The sequence below is a fragment of the Gasterosteus aculeatus genome, chromosome 10, assembly GCF_964276395.1.
Source record: "Gasterosteus aculeatus chromosome 10, fGasAcu3.hap1.1, whole genome shotgun sequence".
NCBI lineage: Eukaryota > Metazoa > Chordata > Actinopteri > Perciformes > Gasterosteidae > Gasterosteus > Gasterosteus aculeatus.
Window position 1 is genome coordinate 12000123 of NC_135697.1, and position 13562 is coordinate 12013684.

At 45.7% G+C, this 13562-nt stretch overlaps 1 protein-coding gene across 2 annotated transcripts; it reads left to right on the forward strand.

Moving 5' to 3' along the window:
• The first annotated feature begins 748 nt into the window (after window positions 1–748).
• On the forward strand, window positions 749–13121 carry satb1a (SATB homeobox 1a). Of its 2 annotated transcripts, none has more exons than XM_040188075.2 (11): window positions 749–1214; window positions 1809–2038; window positions 2125–2301; window positions 2381–2507; window positions 3628–3751; window positions 4906–5017; window positions 5347–5888; window positions 7259–7456; window positions 8595–8750; window positions 10297–10500; window positions 11170–13121. In XM_040188075.2, the coding sequence occupies exons 2-11, from the start codon at window positions 1822–1824 to the stop codon at window positions 12031–12033; spliced, it is 2721 nt and encodes a 906-aa protein (XP_040044009.2). In that variant the 5' UTR covers window positions 749–1214; window positions 1809–1821; the 3' UTR covers window positions 12034–13121. The 2 variants fall into 2 exon arrangements, with proteins under 2 accessions (XP_040044009.2, XP_077937925.1); XM_078081799.1 differs by having other exon boundaries at window positions 810–1214; window positions 1822–2038.
• Window positions 13122–13562: the final 441 nt, after the last annotated feature.

The following is a 13562-nucleotide window of genomic DNA, read 5'->3' on the forward strand; positions in this document are numbered from 1 at the left end:
TTGTTTGTATGTATAACTACAGTACCAGTCAAAGTCTCATTCAATTCTATGAGAAAGTGTGTTCAAACCTTCGACTGGTACTATATATGTATATATATACAGTATATATGTGAATATATGCACACATATATATGTGCATGTACTACTACAATATTCTTCCCTTTTATTGTATAGGAAACTATACTTTGCTATGACAATTTGATACAACATAGTATAGTGGGCTGTACCTTCACAATATACAGCATTTATTTTGTACTACACTATATGTATTGTTATATATGCTGATATTGTAGACTACGGTATCGTACAATATTACTATTTGCTGAATACAATGCAAGCTGTAATTGCAATGGGATATAGAGCTTTGCATGAAATAAAACAGTAATTATTTTCCATCTATCGTATCAATCATAAGCCATAGATAATCGTGTAGCAGTGAACCATCAACGTTCAAAAGTTAATATCAGCCAGTTCCTCGTTGCCCTGCTCCACTTTGTTACCATGGAGAGCTCCAATACCCTAAAGACAATAGTAAGTGCGTGCACAGCATGCGGCAGAAAATAATAAATAGATTTATGCGCAATTGTCACATTTAATACATTTACGGAGCGCGCTAGTGAATTCATTATTACACCATATGCTAATGCAGCTGGGTCCCTGTATTTATGAGTCTGTGTGTGGGTGTGTGAGTCTCTCGCTCTCCTCCCCCTCCTCTCCCCCTCTCCTCTCCTCCTCGCGTGCGCATTGGGCTTTGAAGTGTAACCAACAACTGCTGTCTCGGAGTCAGCGCGGTGGCAGAATATGTGAGAGATGGGGCCGAACTCCGGCAGGTCCGAGCCGCGTGTCGTTCTCTCCGGGGCTCCGCGCGGCAGGTCGCTCTGAACTTGGCGCTGAGGACATCTGTCGGTGCACCGGGAAGCGACGCGCGGTCGGAGGACAACGAGGGTTCGCGGGCAAAACTACTTTGGACAGCAAACACGGCGCGGCGTCGATGGGAACGAGGCGATTAGTGTGAGGAGGGAAGGAGAGGAGGGGAGAGGAGGGGGGGAGACGGGGGGGAGGTCGCATACCGACAGCCGAGCGAGAGAAACGGGAAAATCTCTGCTCCTCATCTGCGGATCAATGGAAGCGGGGGCAACGTATGGACACGGCCGATGTCCACCGGGCCGGGCGGTCGATGCGTGATGGCGGGTCGGACATGCACGCTAAAACAGGTTGGTATGGCCTCGTTTAAACTTCAGCGGGATCAGACGTTGGACGATTAGCGCGCGTTTAGGGGCTGAAGATCAACCGAGTCACCGTCGCTTAACAGCGGCGCGCCTGGAGGTGCCAGCTGGTTTATTATGGGAATCCGCGCTCCACCATTCACCGGACTTTTACTGGATTTCGAGGGTCGTCCTTATCGCTGCATCTGGTGGAAGGTCGTCCACTATTACGGATCCGGATATCCTTCAGATCTGTGTGTGTGTGTGTGTGTGTGTGTGTGTGTGTGTGTGTACGCGTGTGTAAAAATTGTGCTTTCTAGTTTTCTTGTTCGCCAAACGAACTGTGAATAACTGGAGCGGCTCTGCTTCGCACTCTAGACGCTCAATGGGGTTTTCTGAGATGCTTCCTTCTGTATGCATTTATTTCCTGAAGAAAACCAAAATCTACTTTAGATAATATATATTTATCTTGTAACATAATAGGAGGACACCGCAAACTCACTGCTGACTTCCATGGAGATACTATCAGGATGATGAGGGATTTTCCTTCATTTCTAGGTATCTCATACACTATTTGATTTGAAGCAATCTGCTCTCTGTTAGTGTAATACCCCAGATGGACGCCCTGTGTAATGGAGCCAAGAAACCCGAGGGCTGCGATCCCCTTGTAGACCCCCGGCCGCCTCCTGCCAAGCTGGCTCGACTGGAACAAAACGGAGCGGGACCCTCGACCCAGGAGAGGAGCAGTCAGGGGAGTCCTGTGGCCAAAAACCCCAGTCTGGCCCAGAAGCCCCCCGCAGCGAGGCCACAGAGCAAGAGCTTGCACAGCAAAGGTACGATGGGCTGAAACGTTGTTATGTCACACTGTTGTCATTGTGGCTCCCACACGTCCGATAGCATGTCCTTACTGTCACCTCAGCGAGCCTGCTGCCCGTGTTCTGTGTGGTGGAGCACAAGGAAAGTCCCCCGGAGAGAGAGAGGAGAGAAGAACACGCAGAGTTCGTGTTGGTCAAGAGAGACCTGCTGTTTAACCAGCTGATAGAGATGGCCCTGCTGACACTGGGCTACTCACACAGCTCTGCTGCACAGGCCAAAGGTACGCGACACACATCGGGGCACGGAGGGTCGATATGGAGTCGCCTGTTTTTGTTCGCAGCTTTCACGTTTGTGTTCAGGTCTCATCCAGGTGGGCAAGTGGAACCCCGTGCCTCTGTCCTGCGTAACCGACGCTCCAGATGCCACGGTGGCTGACATGCTGCAGGATGTTCACCACGTCATCACCCTTAAAATACAGCTGCGCAGGTAGGAGACCGACATCACATCCATAAATATGTCTCTATGTTCACTCTATGTGTGTCCGAATGTGAGGTGCATGCTGGGAAGACTCACCATCTCTGATTTTTTTATCAATAAACGAAAACCACCAAAGGGAATGGACCAAATCAGACCCAGCAGGGAATAATTAAGCTTATATTCTTTCTTAATGCCATTAGTTTAATGAGTGATTTCATTTGCTTATTGCAATGAATATGCATGAGGATTTTGTTGGTGTGTGACATCAAAAAGGATTTCCTTGCGCTACTTTTCAAAATAATCAGTTTCCCTAGAACATAGACTGACATAATATATAGTTGTGCAAATGTTATTGTGTCTTGTGTCATATATCTTTAAGAAATAGGGCAGTGCATCATATTTATTGTAAGATACAAAAGATACTGTGATAAAAGCCCACAGGTGTCACTAATAACATTTACGATGGAAGCTGCTAAATTGAATTCGGACATCATTAATTTTATTATTGACACCTGAGACTGTGCTTTTCCTACTGTGACATTTCTACGTGTCTTCCATTAAAACATTAAAACAGGCTTTTTTAAAGGGGAATGTGGCATCATGAATGTTTTCCTTACGCTCGTGTGAGTTTATTTATAGAATGTATTAAGTGCTCCAGGTTCCCTCCACAGCCCCAAACTTTACTGCAAACATAGTTATGAGCAAGGAAAGACGTGCGCGGGAAGTTCTGTTTATCTGTCACAAGTATTATAGTGAGCCTTTGAAAAACGTTTTCTGCAGGGTTCCGTGCCTGGTAACCAGTTTTATTATTATATTGTGTTGTGATCAATTTATTAAAAGTTCTCAGCGCGTCCGAGATGATATTGTGATAAGTTATAGCCATAGACTCTCTTTTAAATCAGACTTCCACAGGGAGGAACATGTCCGTCCTACCATATCGTTCCTCACTCGTCTGATTCAAAATGTAATTTAGTGTTTTTAAAGCTCAGACCATTGCTGGTAATAACATGGTATTGTCAATTGTGACTTCCTCCAACTCTATGGAGGTTTAAGATGGAGTTACGGCACTGCCTCCTTTAATATATTAAACTTATGCAATTCAAGTGTTTTTAATTTGCTCTTTGTCTAGCTGTCCCAAATTGGAGGACTTGCCTCCTGAGCAGTGGAGTCACTCCACAGTGAGAAACGCCCTGAAGGAGCTCCTCAAGGACATGAACCAGAGCTCCCTGGCCAAGGAGTGCCCCCTTTCTCAGGTACAATACACTCACACACACACGCACAGACACACACTTAGAGCACGTATACAAGGAGCAACATGAAGAGAAATTGGAATGAAGTTAAAAGTGTGGACGTAGCGTTTGGCGCACGATGCAGAGCCTGTGTGTGGTCCATGAGTTAGACGGGATGTCCAGATGCAGAGGAAGATAAGGTGCGCGAGCAGAGCCAGCGAAAGAAACAGATAAAAAAGAGATGGCTATCTATTAAAGAGCCTTCCCGCATGGGTAACTGTCAATCTAGATTATTTTCAACCGCCAACCTTTCACTCTATTGGTCTGCCAGCCTTACCTGCCGTCTTTCTCTCTCTTACTTTATTTATCTACCCCTCTTTGGTCTTTAGCTTTTTCTGCATTCTTGACTGATTCAGCAATAACATCTTTTCAAGATCTCAATCGTTTAGTCAAGCAAACACGGACACACCCGCAGAAATAATTTCACATTAATCATGCAGTATTTGGCGATGGCCATTGTATGAATATTCATAATTCTCAACTTAATCTATCGGTTATTTTGCCGGAGGGACATCTACAAATTTCTAACCAACTCTCTTGTCTTTAGATTCCTTCCTTCTCTGCAGATCTGATACTAGCCAATCCTCCCTCCCTCCCATCTCTCCCTCTTTCCCCTCTGTCCTATCACTCCTTTTGACCCCCTGCCTTGTTTGCGAGAAGATGAAAGCACTTATCGGATGTAGAGATTGCACGGGACAGTCTTGGAGGAAAAACTATGTGTGTGTGTGTGTGTGTGTGTGTGTGTGTGTGTGTGTGTGTGTGTGTGTGTGTGTGTGTGTGTGTGTGTGTGTGTGTGTGTGTGTGTGTGACAGAGGCAGACACAGAACAGCGTCTGATGACCTCTAGTGTTTTGTTTGTTTGCACACACACACACACACACACACACACACACACACAGAGGAATGCATGCATGCTCACACACATGTGCGCACAACAGAGCTCACAAACCGACGCACTCATCTGTCTTTATTATCCTATTTACCTGGGGGTCTTTTTAATAACACTGATCTGAGTTCATTAATATCAGATGTGTGAACAGCTGAGACACCCGGGCCGCCCGTAGCAGGAGCTCGGAAAATGTAATGAATTTCTATTGTTTTTTTTCCCCTCTGTTTCAGAGTATGATATCATCTATTGTAAATAGCACTTACTATGCAAACGTCTCAGCTGCCAAGTGTCACGAGTTTGGTCGGTGGTACAAGCACTTCAAGAAGACCAAATGCTACAAGGGTGAGTGCTTTCAAATCCAGTCTGCAAACACGAAGTGTGTCTAATAAGTCTTACAGCACGTCCCAAAGCCACACACTAATTATGCAGTGTAATCCTGATGGTGACCTGTTTTAGCTGTTAGCAGACAAGATGTTTCCAGGGTTGTCTCACCACCACCTACAATGTATTTAAAAGAATTCCAGCTGTGGAGTTTAATTTGAGGATTTCCTGGTGGCGATTTGAGTGTACTTCTTTGTCGCACTTGTCCAACGCCACTGACAATAAGCATCTAGTGCGTGTGGCGTGTTAATAATTCAGCATCTGTCCTTGCTTTCCTTTTCCTGCACCAGAGATTGACAGCGCCTCTGACCAGTCCACACACATCACGCTCACCCAGCAGTTCATCCCGAGCAGCCCGGCCGATCAAAGCTCAACCCTCTTTTTTACTCACGGCGAAGTGTCCAACATATGCGGCCGTTCCCCCCTCGGCCTGCGCCCTCCCGGGTTGGTAACGCAGCCTCTCAGCCCCCAAATGGTCAACCAGCAGCTGGCGATGGCCCAGTTCCTCAACCAGCAGTACGCTGTTAGCCGCATGCTAGCTGGCCAGGGTCTCTCGGCCTCCACGCAGCAGTATCTCAACCACCCGCCTGTAGGAAGGGCACCCCCCACCGCCATGGTCTTCTCCAAGGCCCCTGATTCCCAAGCCCCGCAGCAGGCGCAGTGCGGCCCGGGGGGAGGCGCTGCGGCCGGGCCGCAGACCCAGACGTTGGCTGGGTCTTCTGCGGGGCCGACGGACGTGCCAAGCGACATCTACCACTGTGTGAGGGAGGAACTGAAGAGGGCTGGCATCTCCCAAGCCATCTTTGCCCGGGTGGCGTTTAACAGGACCCAGGTATGTGAGGAAAGAGGGGTGGGAGGGGGTCTGTAATCCGTGTGAGATGTGTTGAAAGTCAGAAAAGGTTGCAACTGTTTGCTGGTGATTATCTTTTGGAAGCGTTTCCTGGTGATGAGTTTTGTGGCTGTGTGTGTGTGTGTGTGTGTGTGTGTGTGAATATGCGTGTTTGATGGTTGGCACATTGGCATGGCCTTTGCCGCAGTTCCCCCTCCCCCCGTGCATGTGTGTGTCTGTGTGTGTGTGTGTGTGTGTGTGTGTGTGTGTGTGTGTGTGTGTGTGTGTGTGTGTGTGTGTGTGTGTGTGTGTGTGTGTTTGTGCCAGCCCTCTGCAGCACAAAGCTGGTGCCAGCACTGAAGCAGCTGCTGGGCCAACTAATCACAAGCCCTTGGAGAGAAGCTGTCTCGCTCTCTCCCTTTTCTTTCTTCGTCTTACTGTTCCTCCATCTTGACACCTTTCGCTCCGGCAGCCCCTCTCATCTATTTAATATCTACCTCTGGTTGTAGATCCATCTCACTTTTTTGAGTCGTTCCTGTTTTCCCTCCATTGGTCTCCCTTCCTTTTGCATCCACATCTCCCTCTGCCATCGCCCCGAACACTAAAACACCACATTATCTGTGTCCATCATCTTACATTCACCACCACACCCGCGCTCAGAGGACAGGCCCATTGTTATTATTATTATTACCGTCATTATCATTTTCATCACAATGGGGCGCAGCTAGTTATTATCCACCCCCATATTTCCCCATTGCCAAGTCCAAGGTGCTTCGGTGCCAGCCGTACAAGTTGGGCGTGATGCCAAGACGCCGTATAGAAGTGAGGGGAGCATTTATCATTTGTCATTTCGAGTAAAGCCACCATCCATTTTGGAAGGGCGGGTTTGCTGGATGGATCCAAAGATGATCCATGATTTGAATAAGAAGGCAGTTTCTCCCCTTTTCATTTCGCTGCGAGCGTGAAATCTGATTTATTTCCAGAAAGGAAGTCCCACAATCCGCGTGTGATGTTTGAGGGGCTTTTGTCTATGCACAGATACACCCAGAATAACGCCAGCTCTACGGGCGGGTGACTGGCTCTGCGTCATCTGTGGAACACTAAACCGCGGGAACTTGATAGCGCTGTTATTTGAATGAGATCCAGAGTTGGATATGAGGAGCTTTAGCAAAATTCCTTCAGGCACATGGGAAACTTTGTAATTGCCATCTTTGCCTGTAAATGATGGGAAGATCCAAATCTCACAGCAAGAATTGTTTTTATTTGGAAGAACAGCAAAGGAATAAACGATAGCTGTTTTGTGATTTTCCCAATCCTTTTTCGTAAGATACTGATAAGGAAATATCTTGTGTGTTTGTATGTGACTTTGCCAGGGATTGCTGTCAGAGATTCTGCGAAAGGAGGAGGACCCTAAACACGCCTCCCAGTCGCTGCTGGTCAACCTGCGGGCCATGTACAGCTTCCTGCAGCTGCCCGAGGGGGAGAGGGAGCGCATTTACCTGGAGGAGAAAGACAGAAGCCTGACTGGATTCACTCCAAGCTGCAATAACACCCCACCGAGATCCACACAGGTCAGCCAGCCAAAGAGCCACTGTGCCACGGGCAAATGTTTTAACTGTCGCTGAAATTTGGAAGAGGAGAGACCTGTTTTGTGAAAAACATGGACTGCTATGAAAGAAAGCAGAGTTAACTGAGTTATAATCCAGATCATAAATCTGAAACTAGCTCGGCTTTACGCTCCTGAATCTTCTAATAACTAATTTTGTATAAATCATTTTACCTGTATAGAGAACCGTAAATTCAAATTAGTCACTAGGTTAATGGTAGTGGGATAAATATTGTACTAATATAGCAAAGAAAGGGATGAAACTCACTGAATGTAACAGACAAGTAAAGGAAACTGATTATACAGCATCATATTATGGAGTCATTGTGAAGAAATTCACAGCAGCATGAGGTAGAAAGCAAAGATATGCTTCAACAACAAATTATATTTTGCCAAGAAACTTGGTAAATACATTTCTTGCTCCCTCCCCTAGCTAATAATACCATCAGCAGGCCAGAGCTTGCTTTGCTTTTTAATCCAAGTTGTCCAAAACTAATGCATTTTTTATCAGCCTGATTAATATCAGCATGGGAAGATTTCCACTGTGTGCACGTTAACTTATCATGAAAGACCTTTAAAGTACAGCTTCACAGAGCAGCTTCTATGTTGTCTTTTCACGCAGAAAAGTGTTGCATTTCTCAGTTATTCTACCCCTTATTTTTCCAAAAATGCAGTGCAGCAAAGATGACATGAACTGTATCAGCGTGTTCTCTTGCCGTGCCCTGCCTTCAATCTGCCTCCCTGTGCCCTGCACTGCTGACTCCCTCTGTTAACCTGGAGATGCTGACTGCCACATGTTTCCTTTAACTTACACACAGTCGCCGGCTGCTTCTCCTGCGAGGAGGAGCATTATATTGCAAAAGTATCATGCTGCCTCACCAGATCAAACACCCCTTTGCATAAGCACCCCTAGAGCAGCATTAAAGCCACCATTGCTCACCCGGCTTCCCCTGTTCACAGTACATCGTTGGGCAAAGTGCCCGGCCCAGCCGCCATCGTCCGCAATCCGCATTGGATTCATTTCCCTTTGCTGCAGATGCCCAGTACCAACACACTCACCGGGGCTCACTCGTCTTTCTGTCCCCTTGTATGCTCCTTTTCAGTCGAGACTGTCCCCAGTGACCGGAGACATGGGGGTGCGGGCGGACAGCTGCGTTCTCAATGTCAGCGCTTCCATCTACGAGGACATCCAGCACGAGATGAAGAGAGCCAAGGTGTCTCAGGCGCTGTTTGCAAAGGTGGCCGCCTCCAAGAGTCAGGTACCTGCTTGCTGGCTTGCTGGTGTGAGTCTGATGAACACGTTTAGTCTTAAACACACGTATTGCACCCAATTTGTTGTTCATTGTTTGAATGTAGCTTTGATGCATCGATCTCTCACCGAGGGATGAATGCGTGGAGGAAACCCAGATAATCAACCCAGCTGCTGTACTCTGCAGAGGACTATCATCGGCGCATCAGCCCACTATTGTGTCCCAAATTATCACAAAAACACGTGAACCAATACACACCACTTATGCACACAGACGTACTGCACGAGCACATGTACGCACACACAAAACCACACACACACACACACAGGCAAACAAATACGCTAATACACATACACACATGCATGGTTTGAGTGTTTATTGTTCTCATTTTTATGGCGGCCTCATAATCGTGTTATTGCCTTTTGTTTTGAGGATAATTTCGCTTCATGGAATGGGGGGATTTCAGCTGTCATATTTTCTTCTTCTTGCGTTTATCTCCAATTCTCCCTTTCGTTTTTTAATTTGTTTCTTTTTTTCTTTGTATCTTTTGTTCCTTCGTTGTTCCTTCTTCCCTTTTTTCCCCTCCTTCATATCCACTCGTCATAAGATGTTTGGAGGTCATGCAGTGGTCATGCCAGCATAGACAGGTGGTCCAAAACCCCTGAGGTTTTTTTTTTTCTCTATCTCTACGTTGGCCACCCTTCTTTACTTTACTTTGCTTATGTTCTCTTTACCTCTCTCTCTCTCTCTCTCTCTCTCTCTCTCTCTCTCTCTCTCTCTCTCTCTCTCTCTCTCTCTCTCTCTCTCGCTCTCTCTCGTTCTCGCTGTATTAGCCGGCTGCTTGGCAGGCAGAGCCATGCTGGATCTCTCTGTTCTATCTCCTCTGTGCATCTGGATGGCATTGTGTGCTAGACTTGGTCTCCAGCCAGGTGTGTGTGTGTGTGTGTGTGTGTGTGTGTGCGTGCGCTTGCTTATGTGTTAGTGTGTTTGTGTGCATATTTTTGTGTGCATATTAGCCTGCTTGCTAACTGAGTTATAATCCAGATCATAAATCTGAAACTAGCTCGGCTTTACGCTCCTGAATCTTCCACAAGTTTCTTCCCTTGTGAGGCACAAAATGTGAAAATATTCTAGCCAATAAAAGAAACCTTGCTTGGCTTTACAACATTAACTAATTTTGTATAAATCATTTTTCCTGTATAGAGAACCTTAAATTCAAATTAGTCACTAGGTAATGGTAGTGGGATTATGGGGGCGACATGGATCAAAGCTCATAAATGTAGATTATGTTGCGGTCAGGGTCACTATTTTAGCCTTTTACTCGAGGTCCTTATAGATAAGATAAAATGAGTTTATTTTTGGTGCCAAAGAAAGTATTTTGGTTGTGTATTCATAGTAAGTTTAGCTCAGCGTAATAAGTGGACAATCTTTACAATCAACCAACTGCCCCATTTGCACCCATAAACGTCTCAGGAGGCCTGATGTGTCTTTTCATCTGCGTTATAGTGTGTTATAAACCATTCATTTAAATAGAGTGTCAACCTTCCTCCTGCAGGGCTGGCTGTGTGAGCTGCTGCGTTGGAGGGAGGATCCCAACCCGGAGAACCGGACCCTGTGGGAGAATCTGTGCATGATCCGTCGGTTCCTCAGCTTGTCCCAGGCTGAACGAGACGCCATTTACGAACAGGAGAGCAGCAACACGACAGCACAGCAGCAGTGCGCTGACAGGCTTACACTGCTGAGCAATGACAACACACTGGTGAGGCTGAAAGATTAACAACAACCGTTGTGAGCTGGTAGATATTGCTCATCACCAATAGAAACGGCAGTAAAAGCAGAAAACTACACCTAATTTTCCCATCATCGTATTTCAGAAGGGAGGCTGTCCTCGTGTCTTTGTAAAGCTCCCTAAGAAATCAATTTAAGGGAACCGATCAAAAGATCTCTGGGGTGTCAGATGGAAAAGCGGCACGCTAAATGCCAAAAATGTCAGGCAAAACAGATGATTACCACGTTAAGCGATGATCCGTGAGGCTCATTTGTTTTCTTTACCTTCCATAGCTTGAGTATTGATTGAAGCACAGACTCACAGTTAATATTAAAAAATGTTTGGGAATGTACAGTATTTTATGAGGAATTGCATTATATTAATAGCGAGACAGAAAGGCTTCATGTGTGCTTGCTCACAGCAATTATTATTATTCAGAAAGAATGATTAAATAGCTTATATTTGTTTATCTTCATATCAGAAAAATATTTCCGTCTATGCTGACTTAAATTTACGTTCTCTACCATTAAAGTGAAAAACAATAACACACAATCAACATCAACACAATGGAAAATAGTTGAAAATATAAAATCCCCAAAAACAAATGCCGGGACAGCTTTTACTCTAATTACATCTAACATCTATTTCATGTCTCGCCAGTACCAACGCAGCTCTCCGCTGCCACAGCAACACCATTTTCAACCGCATCAACCCCTGCACCCGGAGGCAGGACCTCACCTGTCTCCACGGCAACCGTGTGCTGCGTCACCCGCCGAGTCTGAAGCGGGGAGCAACCGGGGCCAAGTGAGAGTACGTCTGCAAGGCCGGGCCTGCGATAACGGCCAGAGAGTGGACAGTAAGGACTGGGTCGAGGGGGGACAGGGAGAGAGGAGCAGTTTGGGAGGGGAATGGGGTTCTACTGGCAGCGTGAGGGACAAAGGTTCAGACAGCAAGGCGCACGTGAGGGACGGACGGCCGGGCAAAGAAGAGATTACCGAGATGATGGGAGAAGAGGAGAAGGAGAAGTCCATCATGAAGTGGTGCGGTGTGAAGGACGAGGACCGAGGCAGGCTCAGGGATCGTTCAGATGCAGATGACGAGGTCAAAGGTGCCGACGAGGTCCAAGACGAGGGGTTAAAAGTCTCCCGCGAGGCACTGGGGATCTTGCAGAGCTTCGTTCAGGACGTGGGCCTCGACCCAGACGAGGAAGCCGTGCACACCTTGTCGGCTCAGCTCGGCCTGCCCAAACACACCATCCGGAGGTTCTTCAACAGCCAGGATCACAACCGGCATCGACACCGCAGCCGGAGCCCAAAACTGGGTGGGGACAGGCGGCCCGCCGGCACGGACCCGAACCTCTCGCAGACGGACACAAGTGCAGAGGAACAGAAGGAGGGAGAAACAGAACGAGAGGCGGAACAAACAGTGAGAGATGAGACTAGCAACATTACCGTTTTGAAAGAATCTGACATTGGGACACAAACCGTCTGCCCGATGAAGGAAGAGCAGGAGAGCTTCATGTGACCCCCCCAGTCCATGCAGGGGCACGCGAGCACTGACTCAACCGCTGCAGAAAGACTAAAAGCCGTACTTGTATATGTTTATGCGACGGCTTCGTAGGACGCTGGTGAACATCACTGTGATGGTATGTCCATGATGATGTTGTAACACATTGTTTCCATGTACATAAATATGAACAAACAGTCTCAGAAGAGTAATTACAGTTGGTTGACTGATCTAAAGTTTGAGAAATGTTCACGCCAGAAATGCCTTGTGGAAAGGCGCACCGCCGATCGGTTTTCCTGTTTGTAAATTTTCCATTGTTTATGTTTTTTTCGTTGTGTTTTTCATCGTTCCTCATTTTGAATCGTTACCTTCAGGAATCTCACTGTTACTGTACCGCACGTTGTTTTTTTGTATTTATAACATTGTATTAAATATCAAGTACCCTGATTCTGTTTGAAAAGGAATGATCGTTGGATTTTAAGATCATACATATACAGTGTTTGGAATGAACCGTATAAAGGGCCTCCTCTGCATCTTTTACTGCAGCGCGCAATCAATCAATCGGTGAAGCATTGAGTTACCAAACATCCATAGAGTTTCTTCTACAAATGAGTCCACCTTTATTCCTATTTCTCAACTTTAATCGCAAAGATCGAATTTGCTCCAAAACACATTATAGTTTACATACAGTGTTTCTATTGATGCATGAATCTATAAATCCCTTGAGTAGCTTTGCTATTTCAGGGAGTGTTATGTTGACACATCTTGTGGTTTTCATATTGTACTGATTTAAAAGCTACTGATTTACATGCTACTCATTTATATGCTACTGATTTATATGATGTTGCAGAAGCACAAAGCGTGCTTTCAGGAGTGCACAATGTTTATTGTTCCTTGTTGAAGACGGATTGTGGACTGGAGGAAAATGACGGAAGCCGTGCAGTGTGTACGTGAAATGTTAAACGACAGGTATTTCATTTGTAAAAAAAAAAAGAAAAAGGCATTTCATAATTGTACTGTATGTTCATGACTTAAATATGTTAGAGTTACAAATGTTTATTTCACATACAATCTGTGCGAAATATATTAAAATGTTTGGAAATGTCCAGAAGCTTGGACGATCACGTTTAATCCAAAAAAAAGTGGAAACTTTTGTCACACGTGAAATCAATTCGTTATGATTTTTTTTTTTTTTTTAAATGTACTTTTAAAACCTCATGTGATAGAATCTGCAAGAACACAGGCTGAGATAGCTCGGAGGTATAGTGCTATTTTTGCTTTCTACTTCATGACCATGGTTGTTTAAGTAGCAAAATATCAGCGGACAACATTTAAACTTTAGAAATATTGGGATGGGTCGGCAACAAAGGGAATTGGATTTGGGACAGTGGATGAGATATAACATGCTATAAAGACTTCTTGAAACAATTAAATAAGAGATGAAGCTCATTTATCAGAATGCTATTTTAAGACAAGCAGAGGACTGAAGTTAAGGACCCATTAAGGATTAAACCAATGGTTCTGATGTCCACTGCCTGCACTCATGT